Genomic DNA, 25,699 nt, shown 5'->3' on the forward strand with positions numbered 1-25,699 from the left:
ACCAATTATCTGCAAGTTTTGTGTCCGATACTTTTTCTCTATCACGCAAGCTAACGTTATCTTATTCACTTGTCAAATCGCCATGTGTCGCTAATTTGTAGCTAAACTCTCCCACTGAAATCTGTAAAATACTGCCGGTGAACTACAAAATGTTATTAAATATGTCCTGGACCTAGAGGTGTCAAAATGGATAGAAACCAGTGGATTGACCAAAACCAAACCAATCCATAATCCTAACGGATTAATTATTTGGATGTTAATATGGATAAATGGTTTTTATGGGTTAGTGGGTTTAGTGAGTTGGATGAATATTGGTTTGGATCAAAATGGGTTTATGGGTTACCCAATCCAACCCAATTTTTTTCACGTCATCTCTTCTCTTCTTCTTCCTCTCTCTTTTTTTTGTCTCACGAAACTTATTTTTTTTTCCCGATCTCCCGAGACCTCGAGACCTTCATCATCATCAATCACGACCTCGAGACCTTCATCATCAATCACGACTTATCGATCACAACCTTCATCATCACTCACGACTTGACATCGATTACCCCTTCATCATCAAACACAGCAACTCTGTTTTTCTCTCTTGCAATTTCTGGGTTTCTCTCTTACCATATCCGCCTTTACGACACCGATCCAGACCTCTCCAAAGAGCTCCTCGCGATCGGATCCTCTAACAACAACTGCAAACTCGTTAGCTCTAAAGGGTATGTTTGGTTTGGTGGTTTTGATGTGTATTTTTTCTGGGTTTCAAAATCAGTGTTATAACTTTTCTGGGTTTGGTGTATTTGTTTGTATTGTTGTACCTTGAGTAATGATTGAAGCTATTGAGGTAGTTAATTTTCTCACATAGACTGGAAACTTAGCTCATAATTGCTTGGTTCGACTGATATGTTCTGGTTTGATATGTTCTTATTGGAAATGCTTTTTTACTGGTTTGAGAATTGTTGCTTCATCTGTTGTTTGCAGGAAGAGTACGTATCCAAGTGATAGCGTTTTGGGTTCATCTCGTCTCAGGCTTCTCAAGCTTTGTATTTGAATTCTTTACAAGCAACCAGTCTTTGTGAATACAGACAAACCAACTGAGCCAGTGGACATCACAGTATAGCATGAGTATCAACTTTGCTAAGGACCGTTTGTTTTTGCTTATTTCAACGAGGTGGATATGCTTGTATTTATTTCAAAACTTGCAGTACTATTAAGAAGTGTTTTGGATTATGTTGAAGACTTGCAGTACTATTAATAAGTGTTTTGAATTTTGAATTTTGGAGTTTGAATTATTGTATTAAATATGTTGTGTTAAATATTTTGATGAGTTAAATTATATAATTTGTTAATTTCTGGTTAGCATTTTTTGTTATTAAATATTAGTAATTTGTCAATAATAATTTTACTGTGATATGATAATTTTTTTAAAATTATGTTTATTTATAGCATTGTTAGTGGGTCAACCCATTAAAACCACTAACTCATTAATTTATATGAGTTATGGTTTAGCCCAATTCATTTAGTTAATGGATTAGTTTGACTCATGATCCATAAACAGTTCAATCCATTTGGGTATGGGTTGGTTTGGGTTGGTTTACCCATTTTGACACCTCTACCTGGACCGGGTCAAAGTAAGGTATTTTAGTTTCAAAAGTAATTAAATTAATTGTAATAATTTGCATATGCTGAGTGACACAATATCTCAATTTGCTAAACATGAAAAATGGCACGAAGTTCTTGTTGTTTACGTTAAATCATGTGCTAAAAAGGACAAAATGTCATTGATTAGTAGTGCTACTAGATATTTTGACATACTCTGTTACATGAATACAATAAGCATTAGATTCAACCGACTTTAAATTACTCATGTAAAGCTTTAAAGTTAAAATTCCAGTTTTCCTATTTTATTACGTTTTTAAATATTTAAATATAACTAGAGATAATATTTTTTTGCTGACATATTAGTTAGATGTTTATGTTTTTGAAGCCCCCCTTAATTGATATTTTGAAGAATATTTATCATGTTATAATGCTTTCTACTTGATATTTTGATATGAAATGATTTACTTAATAAAATCAGAAATGAAAACATAAAATAACAACAAATTCCAGTTATGTTTCATATGATTTTATGTTAGCATTATTAATAATAATTTTATTAGCTTTAATATATGTCTGGCCTTTAATCATTCCTAAAGTTTAAGCAAACCACATTAGTATCAGTTATGCAACATACTAGTACACAACTTCAATTTTAAAATAAAATCTCTTGTAATTCTTCATATCAACGGAGGCTAAAACTTTACGTTCACATATTCATGTAAATTAGTATAAACATTTAACCATTCTTTGGGTCAAACAAACATTATGTGAACACTAAAATGTACGACTAATTTAAGTTGATTAAGGTGTTAAAAAGGGTCCCTAATATAAAACCATGATTTACAAAAATCTCCCCGAGTCTAATAATAACATTAACAAGCGATTAAACAAAACAAAATTAACAGCTTCACATTACTATCATTATATTCTCTCACAGTCACTACCAGAGTTTTCATCGCTAATATAATTATTATCATTACTGTCACTAATATTAATATTATTATTATTATTGTCACCGTGCCACGACCACACGATGTCCTTCAACGCCGGCCTGACCTGTTCCTCGTACAACTTATTATACTCCAGAGTGTCTCCAGCCGATTTACACAGCTCCACGACGGCGACCTCCGGCGCGACCTCGAAAACCTCCGCCGTCACCGATATCCGCCCCTTCCTCCCCTCCGTCTTCCCCTGCATCCTCACCATAAAATCCTTCGTCCTCTTCACCTCCATCCCCATCTCCTTCCCGATCCCTTCCATCCTCGCCGCTATCTCCGCCGCCGTCCGCCGCGACGTGAACACCGACCTCACCTTCCTCTTGCTCTCGAACAGACTCGACAGATCGAACCCCGACGACATCGACGAGATGAACTCGAACGCGTTGAAAAACTTCGCCGTCACCGCCGCTCCCTCCTCCTCCGCCGCCGCGCCGTCGTTTCCCGGCGAGTCGACCACCGTCGTCACCGGAGCCTTGAAGCTTTTCCGATACCACGGCGTGCGGGTGATCGGCGGGATGGAGATCCGGCGATCGGGATCGACTACGAGGAGCTTCGAGACCAGCCTCCTCGCCTCCGGTGAGAACCACGGCGGGAACTCGAACTCCGCCTTGAAGATCTTTCTATACATGTTCATGAGATTCTCTTCCTGAAACGGAAGGTATCCAGCTAAGAGCACGTACAAAACGACGCCGCACGACCATATATCCGCTTTCGCGCCATCGTACCCTTTCTTACGTAAAACCTCGGGGGCCACGTAAGCAGGGGTCCCGCACTGGGTGTGTAGCAGCCCGTCTTGTAAAAGCTGCTCAGGGAGAGCGGAGAGACCGAAGTCTGAGACTTTGAGATCTCCGTTCTCGTCGACGAGGAGATTCTCCGGCTTGAGGTCTCGGTGGGAGACGCCTCTGCTGTGGCAGAAATCGACGGCGGAGATCAGCTGCTGGAAGTACCTGCGCGCCGCGTCTTCTTTGAGCTTTCCTTTGACGACTTTTGCGAAGAGCTCGCCGCCTCTGACGAACTCCATGACGAAGAAGATCTTCGTCTTCGTCGCCATGACTTCTCTGAGCTCGACGACGTTGGGGTGGCGGACGAGCCTCATGATGGAGATCTCGCGCTTGATCTGGTCCATCATCCCGGGGCGTTTCATCACGTGGTCTTTGTTGATGATCTTGATCGCCACGCTCTCGCCGGTGGTGATGTGTTTTGCGTGGTAGACTTTGGCGAAGGTTCCTTTGCCTAAAAGCCTTCCCATTTCGTATTTTCCGAACAGAACAACACGCCGTTCTTCCTCCATGAAACGTTTTTCTTTTTCTTTTTGCTTTAGAATGGTTTGGTTGATGATGCAGGAATCCGTGAGCATATAGTAACTTTGCGGAGGTAGAATGATTCCATAGTCAGCAAAAAAACAGTTATTACCAGAGAGAGAGAGGGATGCTAATGAATGATAGAAGCTTTGAATTGGTGGTTTGGTTATAAGAAACTTGATGGCCCCTTGTAAATATATATTCAGTGGGGGTTATGAGATTCCCACAAGAAAGAGACTCTTAAATCAAGCAAAGCCGCGGTTTAGTTGCAGATTATATAGGGGTATATTCTCTAATATGATAAGTTTTATACCTTTTATATTTAGTAAAATATTTAATTGTATCAGTTTAACGCTAATTAGATATTAATATATCATGAAATCTTTCGGTTACACCTTTTTCTTTATATATTTATTTGATTTCTATCAAGAAGTTTTAGTACCGATTATATACCATAATCTCTCTCTGCAACGTTAGAGCAATTTTAATGGTGAGTTTGTAAAACATAGGTTCTTAAAAACAAAATAATAATATTCAAATTAAATAATTAAGTTTTGATTTAAATTAAAACATTATATTAGTTAAATAAGGCCATGTGGCAAAATAATGTATTTAGAGGTTTTTAGAAGTACAAAGATTTGAACTTTTACCTTTTCTTTCTTTAATTTCTTTTAATTTTTTTCTTTTCTTTTTCTTGTTAGATCCCTTTAGCATCTTCTTGTTGGAGGTGCTCTAATCCAACCCAAAGAAATCAACGCTCCTCCCAAACCGAAATTCAAACTGTGTTTTAGCATTTAAAAAACTTCGCTAAACCAAAACCCGCATAATATATTTCAAAAGTCAATATGGTCTGATTGAGTGATTACTCCTCCTGAGTTGTAATCCGAAATTCATTGATGATTTTCATATTTGCTGATCCGAGAGATCATTCGTTTACTTTTCCAACTATAGGAAGGAAACATGTATGTGCCTGTTCTAACAAGAGACAAGTCTCCTTGCCAACATTTTACTGTGCTTAGTCTTTTACAGCGTTTTTGAACGTATTGTAATTTTTTTAATATTTGAACTTATTATAATATATAACTAAACTTTCCGTAATTCAAATTTTGAGACTTGAAACTATCGTGATGTGTAGTAATAGTTGACTAATGTTTTTTAAAAGTACTTATGACACATTATTGTGGTAAGTAAATGTTTGTTGTTCATCGACAAATTATTAATATAAAGTATTAATCAGTGCATTCCATCATTTTTCTCAAACATTCTCGATATCTTTAATTAAATATAATAGGGCCTAGAATATAATAATGAAAGTATTTTATTAAAAGGAGGATATTTTCGACAAAAAGGATATATTTATTTACGACGATACCTAATAGTTTGTGGCCAATGATCAGCCAAATTCCTACAGATTTATTAAAAATTAAATTAATTTCAATAATCCCTTCAAACGTTCCGATGTCTTTCTTTTGTTCCATTCTCATTTTATCTATCTATACTATTATTTGAGAAATGATTTTTCGCGACGGAGCTCTCACGTTAAAAGTTATACTGGTTAATATCGATTGTATCCTTAATGACTAAATTTTATAAAGTATCTATAACATAAAAACAAATTTTAATTTTCTGATTAGATAATCGATTAAAATTAATAATGATAAGAATTATCTCAAATTTAAAAATATATTTTAAAATAAAAAGTTAGAGTGATTAATATTTTATACGCTTAATGGATAAATATATAAATTACACACAAAACAAAAACCCTTAATAAAATTTTATATATAATAAAAAAAGAATTTATATTAATCATATTATTTTTATAAAATAAGATAAGTCTTATATATTGTGTTGTTATCTTAAAATTATTATTTATATTATAAAAGTTAAAAATAAGATATAAAACAGTTTATCTATATCTATACTATTATTTACGAATTTATATTAATAATATTAATTCTTTTTAAATAAGATAATTCATATATATTTTGTTATTATCTTAAAATAATCGTTTCTATTATTAAAGTAAAAATTAAGATATACAAAATTTATAATTAAATATCAATTAAAACTAAAACATTTGTATAAAAATATTTATTATATAATTAATAACGAATTTATATTAATAATATTAATTATTTTTATATAAAAGAAATTCATATATATTGTGTTTTTATTTTAAAATAATATTTTCTATTATTAAAGTAAAAAATCAAGATATAAAAAAATTATAATTAAATATTAATCAAACAAAAACATTTGTATTAAAATATTTTCAAATATATTTCTAATATGTTAGTGTTTTCAAAATTTTAATTTTAATACAATAATAAGCATATACATTTTAATGATAATTTTTTCATATATAAATAATTAAACATATTTAAAATCTTTGAAAATATAAGTAATAAATTTGTGTTGTTATCTTAAAGTAATTATTTCTACAATAAATTTTAAAAATAAGATTTAAACAGTCTATCTATATATATACAGTTATTTGTTTATTTATTATATACTTAAAACCGAATTTATATTAATAATATTAAATAATAATATAAATAATAAATTGTCAGGATGGTTTTTGAATTAATAAAACATAAACTAATAAAATATTCGGAAGAAAGTTATGCCCGCATATGTGGGCAACACACCTAGTTTTATAAATTTGATAAATCCTTGCACCTGAAAACTTCTGTGGTAAATACATGATAATAAAAAATCTCTAAATTCACATGTATAAAGTCCTGTGCTATCTCTGAATGTAACCTAGCAGTTATATACTAGGTATAAATTTACTTATTTTCAAGAACTTAATCCATTCATATGTCATCAGATTTCAAGATAAACCTATAAGTTCCTTTATAACAATAGTCCAAAGATTTTGGTATTTCTATTTTTTTTCTATTTTCAGTTACAAAAAAAAAAAAAAGATTTTGGTAAAAGAGTTTAGTATTGTTGACTGAAATTTTGAATCGAAACAAATAACGATGACGCAATGGTAGCATTTGTTTGTAGCTATAGTTGGCGAAGATATTTTCCGCGGCCGAATAATTAAACTTGTCATTGGCTCCTACCTTAGTTTTTAAATCTTACTGCACAATTAGTGACTAATATTGTATGCATCTATAGAACAAAGTTTATACGTCGGCTGCAAAGGGACAAGCAAGATATGCGTCAATTTCGTCATGATGTTTTGGATCCTTGTTTTTGATGATAAGGAATTGGAACTGTAACGACGTTGATTGATTTGCTAATGCTCTAAACACGATTAGTTTATTTACACGTACACAAATCCTGTGATTTTGTTTGATCCAGCTGGCTTATTTCACTAATATCCTTTTAACCATTATGTCACTAATGTCATTTCATTGCTTGTTTTGAAACTTTAATACATGGGCCTTATTTTGATATTTCATTTCTTGTTGAAATATCACTGGGCCTGGGTCTTGGATACGTTAATAGTTTTCTTCAGATTTGATTGTTGGATGACGTTTCGGTTAAAGAATTTTTTTGAAGAAGTCTATCTTTCATTCTTTCAAGTTGTCCATTGTCTTAAATCCTTCCTTTTTGAAGAACTGTCTTAGCTCGTTTGACAAGAAATTGATTGTAAAAACAGTTTACTCTTTTCAATTTTTATCATATATCCATCAAATATAACATTTGAACTTGGTGTTGTTTTTTTAGCAAAAAAAAAACTTGGTGTTGTTTTTCTTTTCTTGAAATTTCTAGAGGCTATGAGTCCGAAAGTCTGTACACCCTGTCCAAGTTGCTCAGTTAGAGCACCCTTATCGCAGGGTTCTTAAGCAGTTTTTAGGGTAATTACTAATTAAAAGAAAAAGAAAAATAGGTATTAAAGCAAGGAACGTATACGAAAGAAGAAACGTGTATGCGAAAGAAGAAACGTCTTCTGTTGGACACGTGTTGGTAGGAGAGAAAAAACACGTTGAGAGGAAAAAAGGTCGAAGTTGACGAAGAAACTCGGTGGTCTCCTCGGTGCTCTCCTCCTCGACGAAGAATCTCGGCGGTGGCTCTCTTCGGCGAGAAATCTGGGTTAGCTCCCGTTGACGAAGATTCTCGGTTGCTCTCCTCTCCTCAACTCAGAAAATCGTCGGTGAGTCTTCTCGATGAAGACAATCGTCGGTTTCCGCTCCTTCTTAATCGAAAGGTAATTCTGAGTTTTTAGTTCCCCAACAACATTGATCTGTTATTTAATTTTGTTCTTATAATTCTGAGTTTTTGTTCTTATGCGTTTCTGATAATTCTGAGTTCAGATGCGTTTCTGAGTTTTTGTTCTTATGCTATCACTTCATGTTCTTATTGGTTTAGTAGATTCTCGTTAGGTGGCTTGGTGTCATGATCTAGATTCTTGAGATGGCTTGAATCGTTTATGTGTTTGTGTTTCTTGTTCTGCTTATGTAATGGGCATGATGATCTGCCTGATGATCCTGAGGAAGGTGAAGCGTTTAGTGTAGTATTTTTTTTGTTGGTGTTGTTTTCTCTCTGTATGATTTAGGAAACATGGCCACACTTTATAAGTGGAAGATCGTGTAGAATTGTTTGATGGTTCATTGGTCTTTGATTCTCTATAAAGTTTTGAGCTTTACTTGTCTTGTCTTCTTTTTTTTCTTACTGCTTTCAAACTGATGATGATGATGATTTTTGTTTCTTTATAAAGAATGTAAGATTTACATATACATGATCGTATGAAATTGTTTGATGGCTAATTGCTCTTTGTTTCTTTATAAAATAAAATAAAATCTGAGTTTTGGTTTTGATTAGCATTGCAGTTTGGGTTTCAATCTTTTCAATCATTTGTTAATACAGAGGCAACCACCTAAATGGTCAGATTAAATCCAAATACTATCATCTTCCTCAATGAAAGTGTTTAAAATTTTTTTAAGAACCCATAATCAAGAGACTTGCAATAAACCACCTAAATGTTCAAATGTTTTTCTAAGTCTCTTAATTCACTTTAACACTTTGAAAACTATTAAAGAATAATTAAGAGACCCTTTAAAGGGTTTAGGGATAATGATGCTCTTAGTTCTTCTTTTCTTTACTTTCCTTGGACCTAATAAAGCTTATGAGCCATTTTGTTTTCAGTTTTATTTTCCATCTTAATAAGCTCTTTTCAACCATGGATGATGATAATCTTGCTTTGAAATTGCTTTCAGAAAGCTACATTTTAAGAGACTTATAGTGCTTTGCTGTAAACGGAGAAACTGAAGGAGATAATGAGAGTAAGGGCTGAAACACGTGGTCGATGGGTTTAGTGTGGCTAAACCAAAACGCTTAAACTCTAGTCGGGCTTTTAAAACCCATCGCTTCTCTTATAAAATCTCGAAAGAAATAATGACTGACAATCAACAAGCAAAACTAAAAAGTCTCGTACATAATAGAATGCTGTACCTCAAAGTTTAGGCATAAAAGCTTTGCACTTCTCCTCAAAGTGATCCGTGAGTAACACTTAAAGACAAAGAGGATATTTTGCAGAAGAAACAAAATGTTAAAGAAAATTTAAACGGTTTCAAGTTTCAACTGAAGCAAATAGATGAAATGGCTCATCGAGTCTTACATTGTTCGATTGTTTAGGTCTCTGCCAGCTTTATCAGCCAAAGACCCTCCGAAATTATCCTTTGTATGATCTTCCCCATTGTCACATGCTGTTTTAGAATCATCATGAAAGACTGAAAAATGATTTGAGGCAACAGAGTAGAAAGATACAGTACTACGTGAATCAAGAAGTTCAAACGAACCTGTATCACCCTTATCTTGAAAAATATATAGATTTCGGGGGATTGATGGCTCATTAATTATTAATTACAACCATCAATATTCAATCAAACCCGTATATCCCTTATCTTGAAAAACATCTTGCATTATTCGTTTGTATGGACACTTTTTTTTAATCATTTCCTGATTATATCAATATATAAATTTATCATGGAATAATTCCATGCAACCACATCGAACCAATAATGACAACGAGATCTATTATCTGATTTTATGATTGATTGATGGATAAAGACTACTCTTTCCAAAAAAAGCGGCCGATGCACAAGGTCCACTCGTTCCGAAATCATCCTGCTCTAACTTTTGTCCGGTATCTCGCAAATTGCGTATAAGTACAAATGTATAGGAGATTATCTCCTCCAGGATTGTATCTAATCTGTTAAAATTTTTGAATATACAAATCAGATAACTTCTTCATATAAAATCAGAACCGTATTCAAAATGGTTCCGAATATCCTACTTTTTCAAAATTCAAAAATGCTTAAAATAAGATTCAGAATGCAGTTACCCTAAAACTTATAGTTCATGTATGTATGATTTCTTCTATATAGTCCCAATAACTATATCAACCGGCTCATATGTGTTATTTATTATAAGTCTACAACTGGATTTCCCATAAACTGCATTTGTAATATCGAAACAGGCTCAAATGTAAAAAATGTAGCTAGGGCCGGAAGCTTATGTAAGTTACAACGTCATCTCAATGACAAAAGTTGCATAAATACGTACGTTGCCACCGTCTGCTGCCTGTAACACAACTACCCCCCACAACAAAAGAAAAATAAAAATTCCTCTCTCGTCTCCTTCTCCTCTTCCTATCTTTCTACAATCTTCAGCAGGACTTGAAGGTGATTAATCTTACCGAACTCAGTCTTTCTATCTATACTATGTAGATGTTTCAAATATAGTAGAATAAACTCTTAATTCTCTTATATTTTTATGTGTTCGAATGAGTAAGGAAACTTCATAACTAATCTAGTGTTGCCATACGGAAATAGCTCTGGTGCTTTTAAGTATTTTCGATTCACTTAACATGCCATTTATATTTGGCTAAATGTATAAACTATGCCTTTTTGTGTAGTAAGCAAGATGAGTATGTTGTATATAATCGTTGCAATCGTCGTCTTTGCATCTATACTCGTTGCAAGCAACACTAGAAAGACAAAGAGAAACCTACCTCCTGGACCACCAAGACTTCCTATAATTGGCAACTTGCATCAACTGGGATCCAAACCTCACCGTTCGATGCTCAAGTTATCTGAAGAATATGGATCGCTAATGTCCCTCAGGTTCGGAAATGTGTCTACCGTTGTGGCATCAAGTCCGGAGACGGTGAAGGATGTCTTGAAAACGTTCGACGCAGATTGTTGTTCCCGACCATATTTGACGTACGCTGCAAGGCTTTCATATAATTTAAACGATCTAGCTTTTTCTCCATATAGCCAATATTGGAGGGAAGTACGGAAGATGACGGTTGTTGAACTCTACACCGCGAAAAGGGTAAAGTCGTTTGGACATATCAGAAGAGAAGAAGTTGCTTCCTTCGTTGACTACATTAATCAATCTGCTTTACTGGCCAACCCGGTCAACTTGAACAATAAGTTAATGAAATTGTCTGGAAGTGTGATTTGTAGAGTCGGGTTTGGGATGAATCTTAAAGGGAGCAAACTTGAGAATACTTATGAGGAAGTCATTCAAGGAATCATGGAGGTGTTGGGCAGTTTTGCTGCAGCAGATTACTTCCCGGTCATTGGTAGGTTTATCGATAGGATCACAGGGTTACATAGCAAATGTGAGAAGGTTTTCAAAGCAATGGATGCTTTTTTTGACCAATCTATAAAGCATCACCTAGAAGATGAGAGCCTTAAAGATGATATCATTGCTTTGCTCCTCAAAATGGAGAGGGGAGAGACTTCACTTGGAGAGTTTCAACTTACACGAAACCACACCAAAGGAGTTCTTCTAGTAAGTAATTTTGAAACTTCTCAACCAATAATTTCATTCTTCACATGTTGCATGAGGTTTAAATCTTGTCTTATTGATTATTTCAGAATGTTCTTATTGCTGGAATAGACACCTCTGCCCATACGATAACATGGGTGATGACGCATTTGATTACAAATCCAAGAGTTCTGAAGAAAGTGCAAGCTGAGGTGAGAGAAGTGATAAAAAACAAAGACGATATCACAGAAGAAGATATCGAAAGACTCGGGTATCTTAAAATGGTGATTAAAGAAACACTTAGGATAAACCCACTTGTGCCAATTCTTATTCCAAGAGAAGCGTCAAAAGATTTAAAGATTGGAGGTTACGACATTCCAAAGAAGACATGGATCCATGTCAATGTATGGGCTGTTCATAGGAATCCAAACGTTTGGAAAGATCCAGAAGTTTTCATCCCCGAGAGGTTCATGGACAATGGGATCAACTATAAAGGTCTAGACTTTGAGTTGTTGCCATTTGGTAGTGGAAGGAGGATGTGTCCTGGTATAGGTATGGGTATGGCTTTAGTGCACTTAACTCTTATCAATCTTCTTTACCGTTTCGATTGGAAGCTTCCAGATGGAATGGATACAAAAGATGTTGATCTTGAAGAATCATATGGACTCGTCTGTCCTAAGAAAGTTCCACTTCAACTTATCCCGATTCTTACTCAATGGACTTGACTTCCATTTTTAATTTCCATAGTTCAAAAATGTAACCTTTGGAAGTGTTTTAAAGGTCTTACCAATATCAGTTATCATTAAGGAAACTGTTTGATGAATCCATCTTTTATCGATTTTTTTTTTGAATGAATGCTAAATTTTTATCACATTTTCTCTGTAATCATAACTTTTTGTCGTGTTTATTTTGGTGTATGTATGAAAATTGATGTTTTATTACCTAGAACAAATTTTATACGTCTTACAATCACTCTAAAAAAAGATCTAGTTGTGTTACTTGACCATATACGTCCGTAAGTAGTTCAAAAAGGAACAATCTAGTTGTGTATGGAATCATTCATTAGTTGTGTTACTTGACCAATGACCATATAAGTTAGCAATAGTATACTAGAAATATACCTTTTGAATATATTTTTATTTTTTGAAAGTTATTAGTATTAAGTTTTGCGAATTAACAATAATATATTTTGATAAAAAATTTCAAACATTACAGTATAAATTTATATTTAAAAACTTTTTGTCTTTTTAAATTATTTATTAGATTTGTTTTTCACACAACTCTTCATTATTTTTAAATATAAATACTTTATATAATTTTGGTTCAATTTTCATAATTTTTTTAGTTACCCGAATAATTACAAAATTGCAAAACATTTTATAATTTTTTTTAATTTTCTGTTTTTATATATTTTATTATTAATGTTTTTTTATTTGGTAATTTTTTATATAATGCTATAAAACATTTGAATTTTGTTTACTTTAAATTAAAATATAAATGATAATATTTTATCTTTTATAAATTATTTTATTTATATATCAATTAAAATAATTAAATTATTAAATTTTGAACATTAAAAATTATTAAATTTTATGAATCTTTTTGTTTAATTGTTAAAAATTCTCGACGAACTTTGACAAACTATTTCTGTAGAAATATTTAATCAGGAATTTGTGAGGAATTTTCCCGACGAATTATTACAGACATAATGTATTAGTTGAAAATTTGTTGGAAAAAGTTCTGCAAAAAATTCACAACAAAAATTTTAAAATTAGTACTTCAAACAAATTATGCAAAGAAATAAGATAAATTTGCTTTAAAATCCAATTACATTAGGTAAAACATTAGCTAAGTTTTACGAGTTTGGATCTGGATCATATTTTCTCATATGAAGGAGATCTAAACTCTAACAATTATGTCAAAGATTTTTATCCAAATATTCAGAAATTTTCGAATAAGTAGAAATTAGTTGATAGTGTATAGACTTCAAAAGATTTTAGAATGATGAATAAGTTTATGAGTCAATAATTTCTTTATTTGATTTGGTAAATAGGAAGACGAAATGAGTCTGTTGTATGTCATTGTTGCATTCGTCCTCTTTGCATCTACTATACTCATTGCAAGAAAGGCGAAGAAGAAAACGACGTTGAATCTACCTCCTGGACCACCGAAACTTCCTATCATTGGCAACTTGCACCAATTAGGCTCGCAGCCTCACCGTTCGATAACCAAATTATCTGAAAAGTACGGACCTCTAATGTCCCTAAAGTTCGGGAAGGTATCTACCGTTGTGGCGTCAACTCCGGAGACGGTGAAGGATGTCTTAAAAACATTCCACGTAGAGTGCTGTTCCCGACCATACTTGACTTACCCTGCGAGAATTACGTACGGCTTAAACGATATTGCGTTTTCTCCCTACAACCAATATTAGAGGGAAGTACCGTTTGGTTTCTCTATCAATATAGTGCCGTGGATATGCTGGTTCTTATGGATCTCCAGAAACAAACTCATATTTGAGAAAAAACCTTCAACCGCGGCAGAGGTCATCACAAACTCAATCGTTACTACTAGGGAATGGGAGAGAGCTCAACCTCTGAAAATAAAATAGACAGCGACTCAATCGATCTCCCGACAGCCTACTAGTCACCGATCACTCCCACCGAACACGATCTGTTGTAATACCGATGCAGCGTGGAGAATCGATTCAGGAAAAGCAGGACTGGCTTGGATATTCACCACCCTTTAAGGGCAAGAACTGAATCGGGGTTCTCTATTTCAAGATCATGTCTCTTTAGTTTGCATGGCGTAAGCTCTGGCGGTGAAAGACGAACTCCTCCACGCGATCGACCTCAACTACAATCACATCTGGTTAAAATCAGATTCTCAAGTGCTCATCGGAGCAATATCAACGAGACGCCATCCGACCAAGCTCTACGGAGTACTCTCGGACATCGCCTCGCTATCGTCTTCTTTGTCTTTTTGCCGTTTTTCTTTCATCAAAAGAGAGTTTAATGGATCTGCGGACTTACATGCTAAGGCCCGCTTACATTCTGACCCAGATCCAAGCTCTTCCTTTTATTGTAGCAACTGAAACCTTTTCTTTTTAAATCTAAATTTGTGTTCCCAAAAAAAAAAAAAAAAGAGGGAAGTACGAAAAGTAGCGGTTGTTGAACTCTTCACCGGGAAAAGAGTACAGTCTTTTCGAAGTAGCCGCGAAGAAGAAGTTGCTTCCTTTGTTGACTACATAAATCAATCTGCTTTATCGGAGAATCTGGTTAACTTCAACCAGAAGTTAATGAAGTTGTCAGGAAGTGTGATTTGTAGAGTTGCGTTTGGGATAAATCTTAAAGGAAGCAAACTCGAGCATAGTTACGAGGAAGTCGTTCAAGGAACCATGGAGGTGTTGGGCAGTTTTGCTGCAGCAGATTACTTCCCGGTCATCGGTAGGTTTATCGATAGGATCACTGGGTTACATAGCAAATGCGAGAAGGTTTTCAAAGCAATGGATGCATTTTTTGATCAATCTATAAAGCATCACCTAGAAGATGAGAGCCTTAAAGATGATATCATTGCCTTGCTCCTCAAGATGGAACGTGAAGAGACTGGACTTGGAGAGTTTCAATTTACACGAAACCACACCAAAGGAATTCTTCTAGTAAGTAATTAATGGAAACTTCTCAATCAATATATATAACTTGATTCTTTACATGTTGCATAACGTTTGAATCTTGTCTTATTCATTATTACAGGATATTCTTATTGGTGGAATAGATACTTCTGCCAATGCTGTGACGTGGGTGATGACGCATTTGATAGCAAACCCAAGAGTTATGAAGAAAATGCAAGCCGAGGTGCGAGAAGTGATCAAAAACAAAGACAATATCATAGAAGAAGATATTGAACAACTTGAATATCTCAAAATGGTGATTAAAGAAACATTTAGGATAAACCTACTTTTGCCACTTCTAATTCCAAGAGAGGCGTCAAAAGATTTAAAGATTGGGGGTTACGACATTCCAAAGAAGACATGGATCCAAGTCAACGTATGGGCTATTCACAGGAACCCAAACATTTTGGAAAGATCCTGAAGTTTTTATCCCGGAAAGGTTTATGGACAAAGAGATTGACTACAAAGGTATAAACTTTGAGTTGTTGCCGTTCGGTAGCGGAAGGAGGATGTGCCCTGGCATGGGTTTGGGTATGTCTTTGGTACACTTGACTCTTATCAATCTTCTTTACCGTTTTGATTGGAAGCTTCCGGAAGGAATGGAAGCAAAAGATGTCGATCTTGAAGAATCATATGGACTTGTCTCTCCTAAGAAAATTCCACTTGAACTCATTCCGGTCATTACCCAATGGACTTAAAACTTTTTCATTGTTCAACATGTAACATTTGAACGTATCTTGAAAGTGTTTTCAGTTTGAATAAGGAAAATGTTGGAGGAATCCATGTGTGTGGACATTTTCTCTTGTAATTATCAATGTTATTGTTTCAAACTATAGTCTTCTTTACCTTTTTTTGTCCGCCTTTCAAACTATAGTAATATTCTAAGTCTTGAATCTCTAAGAAATACTGTAATTTGCTTGCTTAAGTTACTGCCAATTTAGATTATTTAATTTAATTACAATCAATTTTTGAATTAATATATAGCTATTGTTATAGAAATAAAAACACAAATTATGGTATTGAATTTTATTAGACAAAATAATTGTAGAGATAAAATGTATATATGTATTAAATTAATAAGTAAAAAAAAAGAAGACGTGGATTGTGAAAAAAATCTTAACATAATTTTTTTTTTTGAACAAAACATAGTCTTTAACATATCATATCACGGAAATATCAAGGAAAACCCAATAAGGCGAACTCGGATTCAAACCCCACCGGCCACACGGATATGAGTTATTGCTTTCGACTCATTTGAATGCCCATAAGAAGGTCTATCCGTGGGCTGTACCTCCACCCGGGGGTTAGGCTTGTGTCATCATTGACCTGGGTTTAACCCTTTTCAGTTTCAAAAAAAATGAATTGTAAACAAATTAGCTACTAGCAATTGAAACTCTAAATTAGCTTTCACATTTATGTGTCGGCCATTTGTAAAACGTTTGGACCCACCAAGTTAGGTCGCAACTCGGATATGAAAAATATACAAGCTACAAAGTAGATCATCTTAAACTGTTTCCTTTTCTACATAAGTTTATAGCTGATGAACTGTGGAGACGTTGAATAGTATCTTAGATTTGTAGTCAGTTATAGAAATTAGGGAAATTGTGTAATATATGATATATCCAATCCACCATGCTGATAAAGAAATTAAGTGGAACACCAAAATTTATTACGATTGATCTACAAAACTCTTTAGATGATAAAAAAGACGAGCGTGGAAGTTTCAAAAATTATTTTCCTTTTAACACTGGACAAAAGGAAAAGTTTGATCTCTCTCATGAAGACAAACTATTATGCTATGGTCTAAAATATCTCACTAAGATTTTTTTCATAAAATATCTCATTAAGATACACAATAAAATGAATCATATATTACAATGCAACGAACCTAGCCAAAATAAATATTAATCAAATAAAAAGTTTTTTTCGAAAGATTATCACGATGTTGGTGATGGCAAATAAATCTTAAAGGTTGAACACTTTGTTAGAGATGTTTTACAATTATTGCATGGTAGAGGAATAATTCTAGTTGGATTGTTCCATAATGCAAGAAGTCATTACATTATGGAATAATTCTAGTTGGATTATTATCACTCTATCATATGGTACCAATGCGAACTATAGTCTCTAGTTTTAATCTAACAATCGAACTCACTTTCTAAATCCTCGGCTATTAAGTTGCTGTTAACATATAAAATAACATTATAATATATTTCAGCTTTAATTTTAGTTACAAAAAAACATAATATACAAATTTGTTTTCTTATTCTTATCATATGCTATCATTCCATATATAGGTATGCTAAGAAAATAATTGATTGCACGGTTTACAAATTGTTCTATTGTGTAGATTTCCCTACATTTTTTAGCTAAACCCAATATTTTAAAAATGTGAAATTGTTCTACAAATTGATGTTTTAAAAATGTGAAATTGTTCTACAAATTGATTGCACGGTTTACAAATTGTTCTATTGTGTAGATTTCCCTAGATTTTTTAGCTAAACCCAATATTTCAAAAAATGTGAAAAAGGGTCGTAAACAAAATATCCAGGGCATACAGTTTAAGCTACGTTCTGGTCTTTTATATAGAGTACAAAAAAAATACAGAAGAAGAAAAATTGAAGGAGAGGCCCACAACAGAAACTAAAGGAGACAGACGTTGCCACTTACCTCATGGAGTTACATAAAGTAGATAAAAGCAGACCTGAATTAATTTAGTTTGTCCATTTCCGGTACATTTAATTTCTTAAAATCCATTTTAATTTATTGTCATTTTCCTCTTCTGTCGTTTCATCAGATCGATCATCGATGTACGAGTTTTGTAGCTGTTTTGAGATCTACTTCGCTTTCGGTTCTCTTTTGTATCCCTCCCATTCACTATTTATATAATAATACATATCTAATCTATTAAAACAGAGTCCTATTTTTTATCTACCTAAGAAAGTTCATTTTAAATTTTGGACTCTTTCAATTTCCTTAGTATGTTATCTTATATATAGTTATCATAATAACTAACTAAATAATATAACAAGATCACTTTAATTAAACCAGCATTTAATATAGTGAAACCATCTGATATTATATGTTAACCGTGTCACTTAAACTATACCAAAAAATAATTTACTCAAACCATCGAATCTTGACAGATATATTATTTACTATTATAAGATCAATATAATAACTCTAATTGGACATCATGTCCAATATATTATCGTGACAGATTCTCCTCAGTTCACTACCTGCAACATAAAATATTAAATTATGAGTTATTTGGTTCATCTTTCACTAAACAGAACATTCCAATATATGAAAAAGTCAATTTATAACTACAACATATAAGCTACAATCAAATAGAATTTAGATTATGTTCAGTTTAGTTTTACTATTAAACCCAAAGATGAAATTAATTACTTGCATTTATATTAGGGGTTAGCGTTCGGATTGTTAAGCTAGATGGGCTTCACACTTAAAACCAATTGGTGATTAGTGGAGTGGCCCATCTATCTTATATATGACTAAGGATCCTTTCCAATACCCGATGTGGGACACTTTGTGTCTAATACGCCCCCTCGAGATGATAGCTCTCTGAGCGTCAATCTCGGAATGCTCGGGCAAAGATCGATGGGCCAACTTTGGGCCAGATCGATGAGGATCGGGTTGGACTGTTCGGATCGGGCTCTGATACCATGTTAAGCTAGATGGGCTTCACACTTAAAACCAATTGGTTTTAAGTGTGAAGCCTATCTAGCTTAACACGGATATCCGTTCAGGTTCGGATTGGGTATTTCAGATTTTTGGATATTTCGACATAGGAGTATAGAATCCATTCGGGTATTTTTGTATTTCGGATCGGGTTCAGATATTTTTAGTTCGGGTTCGGTTATTTCGGGTCGGGTTTTCGGATATTTAGATTTTAGAAAAAAATAAATTCTTCATTTCTCAAGTTTTTTGTATTTTAAAATATAACTTTTACTTTACTGATATTTTATTTTAATAGATTGAATGATTTGAAGATAAAATGTTAAAAATAAAAGAAACTAATTTGATTATTGTTTCTAAATTTTAATGTAACTTTTGCTAATGCATGAAGCAAATATTTTGACATACATTTTAAGTAAGTAAAAATCCATTTCTTGGAATTATATGTATGTTATCTAATTTTGAACCATGTGAATAATCAATATATAAACATTTTGAATAAAATTAGAGAAGTAAACTAGGAATATGGGGTTAAGAATACATAAGTTCGGTTATCTTTAGATATCTATTCGGGTTCGGGTATTATATGTTCAGATTTAGATATCGAATCTCTTTTAATTCAATACCCGTTCGTAAAAAAAGAGTAGATAATTGAACTACAAATATAGTAAACACTTAAAGACTAATATATTTTTTTACTAATAAAAATTTATAAAATAATTCCGCCTTTGAAAAAGGCGGGTCAAAATCTAGTATACTATTAAAGCAGGATCCTATTGTGATTTTGACATAAACATGCCCTTTCTTTTAACTAATATTGCTTATTTCATTAAGCACAATCAAATAATATTAATAACACATTTTTATTAAGTCATTTTTTTGATCAAGTCCACTGCTCACATCATCTCTCTTGGGCCATTTGGCCCAATTAAGAAATCAGATCCAATTCTTATTTATTCTCCAAATTCAAATAATTTATTTTCAACTATTCTTAATATTTTGTGTAGTGAACAAAAAATAATAAATTAATTATTATATTTTTTCTTTTTAATATAATTTAAGCATTCATAAAAAAAATTTGAATCTTTTCATTGAAAAGTATAAACTTTTATTAAAAGTATATACCTTTTTTATTAAAAAATTAACCACATAATAAAATTAATATATCAGAGTTATACCAACTTAATTCATTAAAAAATAAAGTTTAATTTTCTAAACATAAATACTCATTACACCTGGACGTTCGGATACCCATTCGGGTACGGATCGGTTCTTTCGGATATCGAGTTTTTTGGGTTTTGAAATTAAACCCCATTCGGGTATTATAAAATTTTGGGTCGGATTCGAGTCGGGTCTTTCCGGGTCCGGGTGGGTTCGGTTCTCATGCATAAGAACCTGCAAAATAACCAAATAACCAAAGTATCTAACGGGTTCGGTTATTTGTACTTAAAGTAACCAAAGTGTCTGATTAGGTTCAAATTTTTGTATCCAAATTATTCAAAAGTAACCAAAAATATACATTTTATACAGTTTTGTGGTAAACTTTTATCTAAACTATCATATTTTATCCAAAAATACTCAAAAGTACCGAAAATAACTACTATAGTTAACTTATAATATTAATTTAAAAATCAAAATAATTATAAATATAATTATAACATATATTTTTAGATATATTTCGGATATCTTCGGGTACTCATTTGGTTCTCGGTTAGGGTCGGATTCGGGACCGGTTTTTCGGATATAGCAATTTAGAACTCATCCCGGGTCTAATCGGGTTCGGGACCCTGATTTTCGGGTCGGTTTCGGGTTGGTTCTTCGGGTCCGGATATTGTGCTCTGGCCTATACTCTTTTAAAATGTAACACGATAAAGAAAAATAAAAAAGTTTAAGTCTTTTATAAAAAAAACAAATATATAAAAATATGACATTTACTAAATATTTGTCAATTTAAAAAAAAATAAAGGAAAATAAACCCACGCTTTGAAAGCGCGGATCAAAATCTAGTCAATACAATTAAAACAGGATATTTTTTTCACATCCCCTTTATTTTGGTTAGTATTTACAAGTATGCCATTCTTCTATTATTTAAAACTATTTTAATGATTTTAAACTAAAACCATTTTTTATCTTACCTTTAATCACGGTTAATCCATAGTCAACCAAATCGTGTATTTAAAATGTAAATCTTATTAAAGGAATATTCCTAAACTTCCTACTTTAATTCCGCTAATTAATGGAAATAATTTAATTCATTGGTTTGTTAATGCATAATTTATCAATCAAAAAATAAAATTTAACAATACCATATCATAGGGCCGGGAATTAAAATCCGGATCCATGATCCAATCCCGTATCTATTCCGATCCGGTCCGAAAAACGGATATCTAGAAAGCCCGGATACGAATCCGGGTAGTGAGATTTTAGGTCTGGGTACCCGGATCCGAGCCTATTATATATTTAAAATATTTAAAATATAATTATATTCATATATAGTTTATATATAAAATAACTAAAATTTAAGTACAATAATTTTAAAATTTTATTTTTAAAATAATTTTAAATACTAAATAAATGATTAATTAGTTAATTTTTAATTTAGTTTTAACTTTTTTTTTAAAAAAGGTTCGGATCCGGATATCCGTGGATATTCAGATTTTAGTCCGGATATCCGAACCCCGGGTACTCCGAAAGCACGAATCCGGATCCGGGTAACAATTTTACGGATCCGGTGAATCGGGATCTGGATATTCTAATATACCTCGGATACCCGATCTGTCCCACCCCTAATATCAATCTAAGCATACTTACATATCATATCAATCTAAACATACACACAATCTCATATAAAACATACAAATTTTAACATTGAGCCGTAATATTAATATCAAATAGTTTTTATAGACAAATAATTTCCAGTTAATATAATAAATAGGTTTTTGTATAGGCAAAAAAATATGTGACAATAAATTTACGATCAGTCATCAATAGTTTTACTCATCTTATTAACTAATTGTTTGTTTAATTAAATATTACAAACTAAACACTGAGATTTTGTAAATATAATAAATAGGTTTATATTTGTATTGGGAAAATATATGGGGCACAATAAATTTACAATCAATTAATAAAAACAGAGGTCTCTTTTGGAATCTCTATTATCTGAAAAAATAACAAAACCGAATCGAATTCGAAATTTTATTCTTGAAACAAAAAAATTAAAAGTCAAAACCGAACTAAAATCGAAAAAATCTAGAATCTGTCCGGAAACTAAATCTTCAGGTCTAAGCATATTAGTGAAAAATTGACGAGGTAAAAAATTTGTCAAAACAAATAATCCCGCGCTTCGAAAACGCGGATCAAAATCTAGTATTCCTATATAATAACAATCTCTAATAACAAACACTGCACGTACACAGTACATCCATGAATAAATGGAATACATGATCATATATATCCCCGGATTAATTAAACCTCAAAATAGGTAAAAGTTATGGATCATGGCCAATGGCTAAGAGTTTATTCCAGCATGAGACATATGTATTGGGTTATTGTAAGAGGAAGCATCCAAAAATGGAAAAGATCCTCTTATTAACGTGTGTATATATATATATATATATATATATATATATATATATATATAAATGCTGGAGTTCCAATAAGCTAGCTTTTAAGTGTTTCGTGAGAAGGGTGTATGGCAAACCAAAGCTACCTATCGCTTTCATCTTCATACTACTTTGGTCCACTATTTTAAAACAAAAACAAAAACCAAAGAAAATGTTATACAGTGGGGGGTATTGTTTTCTTTATCTACTTCTTTCTAACACCATCTACTTATGCTCCTCACATTCACAGATATAAGTTTCTTCCATAGCTATTTGATCATAAGAGAGAGAGAGAAGAAACCACCACTTGGAATAAAAGTTTGTTCCTTTTCCCCGTCACGAGCACTTCGATGGACAACCAACTGCCTTCAGATCCCTCTTGCGTACCTTTCTCATCGACAGCTTTTCCATGTAAAGATTCTCCAAATCAGTGCCAAGAAAAGAGTTTCAAAGACGAAGATGTAGACGTTAATGATTCAAGTCAAGAACAGATCAATCAAGAACTCAATCTCATCGACTTCATAGACACGAGTATCGATGTTCATCACGGTTATTATGGATCTACTACATCAGCAGAACAAAAGCTTTTCTCATGCAACTACTGTCAAAGAACATTCTATAGCTCACAAGCACTTGGTGGTCACCAAAACGCACACAAGAGAGAGAGGACGTTGGCAAAGAGAGGGAAACGGATGGCAGCATTAGCCTCAGCTTTTGGACATCCTTACGCCTTCTCTCCAGTTCCTTTCAATGGACACTACAGCAACAGGTCTTTGGGGATACAAGCGCATTCGATGAGCCACAAGTTAAGTTCATATAATGGGTTTGGTGGTCACTATGGTCAGACCAACTTGTCAAGACTACCATTTGATCAACAACCAGCATTAGGCAAACTGTCTTCAATGGAGACTTTTCATCATCATTATTATCAGCAGCAGCATCATATGATGATGATAGATCCTTCAGTAAATGCACGGTCCAATAACATCCGTATACCATCGACCAACATAGGAAAGATTCTGGTTGGATCACCCATAACTCTTGAACAATGGCGAGAAGACGGAGGATTGTTAAGTACTAATCAGGAAGAGCAACATAAGCTTGACTTATCCCTCAAGCTCTAAGATTATTTTTCTTGATTCTTGCATTTAGTATCCTTTACTGTATATTTTGCATGTGAATGTTATCAATAATTACTCATGTGTATATTTCTGTCTAGTAAAGATTTTCTTATGTACATCTTTTCCACATATCTACGTAGTCTGAGATTTGTCGGCTATACATGCATAAATGATTTCAGGTAGACACCTAACAACCATTTAAATCATATATAATTCCTAGAACTGGAAAATATGTGTATAAAGTAAATGAAAAGAGAAGAGATCTGTAGGAAGATTTGGTTTCATAGTCACAAGAAGAAGGAAATAATATTTACTATAATGTCAAAGTTGGTTTACCTAAAAGTTAGAACAATCATTATATTTGTTTAAAAGTTGCTAACAAGACACTCAAAGAGAACAAAGCAGATATGACAAAATGAAGACAGTTGCTGTGTAGGATGATTGTGACACCAAAAGCAAATAGAAGAAAATTGAAACATAATATCACTTAGGTCTATAACAAAAGTATGAAACAATAAAGCATCCAATGCTTCTCTTTGTTAGACCCTAAATTGGTGTACACTATGACCTGCGAACGACCTTTTTTATATTTTACCCTCGAGGATAACAGCACTCGAGCGCAGGCGCACTGACACACACACACGTAATTATACCGATGCATAAAAGGTGAAACAATAGCAAAGAAAGAGACTACTGTGAAAGATCTATAAACTTAAAAAGAGACTAATGTTATGCCTAAGGACTTACTCCGACTTTGTTTATCCTCCTGAAATGATGTGTACAATAAAGAAACGCTCCAAAAGATTGGGTTCTTTTCTGTATATACAAAATAGATTGGGTACTTTAAGTGGGTATTTTTAATTTCAAGCTGGCATAGAGGATAGGTGAATAATTAGCATAAGCAAAAAATGGTGAAACAAAAAGCACCAGAGTGGTGTCCTTTATTTCAGGATGTAAAGAACAAATTATTACGGCCATATGAGATCATTAGAAAGCCATGCATAATCCATACGTTAGAAAACAATACAAACAAAAGAAATTAAACGACATAGATGTTGTTTTCATCACCAAAGCCTTCACGTGTCTTTTTGTAAAATGGTCGAATATAATTGAATCAGATAAGTCTCTTTCAAATCTTTTTGCACCACTAGTAGACAAATTAGTCAAAGAAAGATATGATTGTTTGTATCCACAGAGAAAAGAAAACAAAAATGTCATAAATATTCAGAATGAACTAAAAGCCATAAGTTTATCGTCAGAATGAACCAAAAGTCACACAGTTCCATAAAATAAGTCCAAAAAACAGAGGTAGACAAGACAACACATCCAAAACATGTAATGTATAACAAACCATGACGAGTACTTAGAATCATCTTCATCATCTTGTATATTAGGGCCTAAAACATTTCATACACTCTCAGATTTGCTTTTACACATTACATAAATAAGTAGAATCTCAGATTCGACTGATCAAATCGTTTGGCTACAAAAGAAGAGCACACCAACACAAGATTTAGTTGAAATGATTCTCTATGGGTTGGGCCAAAAGGTTTTTGGCCCACAGCTGAAATGAGTAACGATATCTTATACTAATGTCCAATGAGGACAAAACTTATGTTCCTAAATCACTAGACTCCAAAGCCCCGACCCCCGAGTAGAGTATAGAAAATATTACGAAACAGAAGTATTCAAACATATGAGAGCTATAAGTTATGATCTTTGTGAAAAGAGACATTCAAATTACATGTTATTTAATTGTCTCTGTGCTACTTGCGAAAATGTTGCTCTGTCTTGCTTTATAGGAACACCATTTTATACTAAAATCCAAGATAACTTCGACTAGGATTATGTTTCGGTCTCATTGATGAATTCAAATGGCAATGAATATATGAATCTTTCTATATGGATTTTTCCGAAAATTTGAAAATGCAGATATGAGTTCCATTCCATCAGGCCCACCGAATAATACAAGACTTGATCGTAA

The 25,699-nt window shown here is 33.1% G+C and overlaps 4 protein-coding genes, 1 long non-coding RNA gene and 1 pseudogene across 8 annotated transcripts; 4 read left to right on the forward strand and 2 right to left on the reverse strand.

Moving 5' to 3' along the window:
- Window positions 1-162: 162 nt before the first annotated feature.
- LOC130510787 (uncharacterized) lies at window positions 163-1,329 on the forward strand. The gene is made up of 2 exons (XM_057007436.1): window positions 163-707; window positions 970-1,329. Exons 1-2 carry the CDS (start codon window positions 262-264, stop codon window positions 1,037-1,039), a joined length of 516 nt encoding a protein of 171 aa, XP_056863416.1. The 5' UTR covers window positions 163-261; the 3' UTR covers window positions 1,040-1,329.
- Window positions 1,330-2,391: 1,062 nt separating this feature from the next.
- On the reverse strand, window positions 2,392-4,102 carry LOC108830109 (CBL-interacting serine/threonine-protein kinase 5). The gene has a single exon (XM_018603714.2). The coding sequence runs from the start codon at window positions 3,943-3,945 to the stop codon at window positions 2,512-2,514; it is 1,434 nt and encodes a 477-aa protein (XP_018459216.1). The 5' UTR covers window positions 3,946-4,102; the 3' UTR covers window positions 2,392-2,511.
- A 5,155-nt stretch (window positions 4,103-9,257) lies between these two features.
- LOC108832088 (uncharacterized) lies at window positions 9,258-9,759 on the reverse strand. The gene is made up of 2 exons (XR_001946455.2): window positions 9,646-9,759; window positions 9,258-9,576 (listed from the first exon to the last, which is right to left on the reverse strand). It is a non-coding gene; the product is annotated as an uncharacterized LOC108832088 (long non-coding RNA).
- A 630-nt stretch (window positions 9,760-10,389) lies between these two features.
- LOC108830114 (cytochrome P450 71B11-like) lies at window positions 10,390-12,496 on the forward strand. Of its 4 annotated transcripts, none has more exons than XM_057008587.1 (3): window positions 10,390-10,530; window positions 10,764-11,647; window positions 11,734-12,496. In XM_057008587.1, the coding sequence occupies exons 2-3, from the start codon at window positions 10,772-10,774 to the stop codon at window positions 12,346-12,348; spliced, it is 1,491 nt and encodes a 496-aa protein (XP_056864567.1). In that variant the 5' UTR covers window positions 10,390-10,530; window positions 10,764-10,771; the 3' UTR covers window positions 12,349-12,496. The 4 variants fall into 4 exon arrangements, with proteins under 4 accessions (XP_056864567.1, XP_056864566.1, XP_056864568.1 ...); XM_057008586.1 differs by having other exon boundaries at window positions 10,401-10,530; window positions 10,768-11,647; XM_057008588.1 differs by having other exon boundaries at window positions 10,409-10,530; window positions 10,772-11,647.
- On the forward strand, window positions 10,434-16,128 carry LOC108830115 (cytochrome P450 71B11-like; annotated as a pseudogene).
- A 6,536-nt stretch (window positions 16,129-22,664) lies between these two features.
- Window positions 22,665-23,836, forward strand: LOC108830112 (zinc finger protein 3-like). Its single transcript, XM_018603716.2, has one exon. It carries the CDS (start codon window positions 22,945-22,947, stop codon window positions 23,716-23,718), a length of 774 nt encoding a protein of 257 aa, XP_018459218.1. The 5' UTR covers window positions 22,665-22,944; the 3' UTR covers window positions 23,719-23,836.
- The last annotated feature ends 1,863 nt before the right edge of the window (window positions 23,837-25,699 follow it).

The sequence above is a fragment of the Raphanus sativus genome, chromosome 4 (assembly GCF_000801105.2).
Source record: "Raphanus sativus cultivar WK10039 chromosome 4, ASM80110v3, whole genome shotgun sequence".
Taxonomy (NCBI): domain Eukaryota; kingdom Viridiplantae; phylum Streptophyta; class Magnoliopsida; order Brassicales; family Brassicaceae; genus Raphanus; species Raphanus sativus.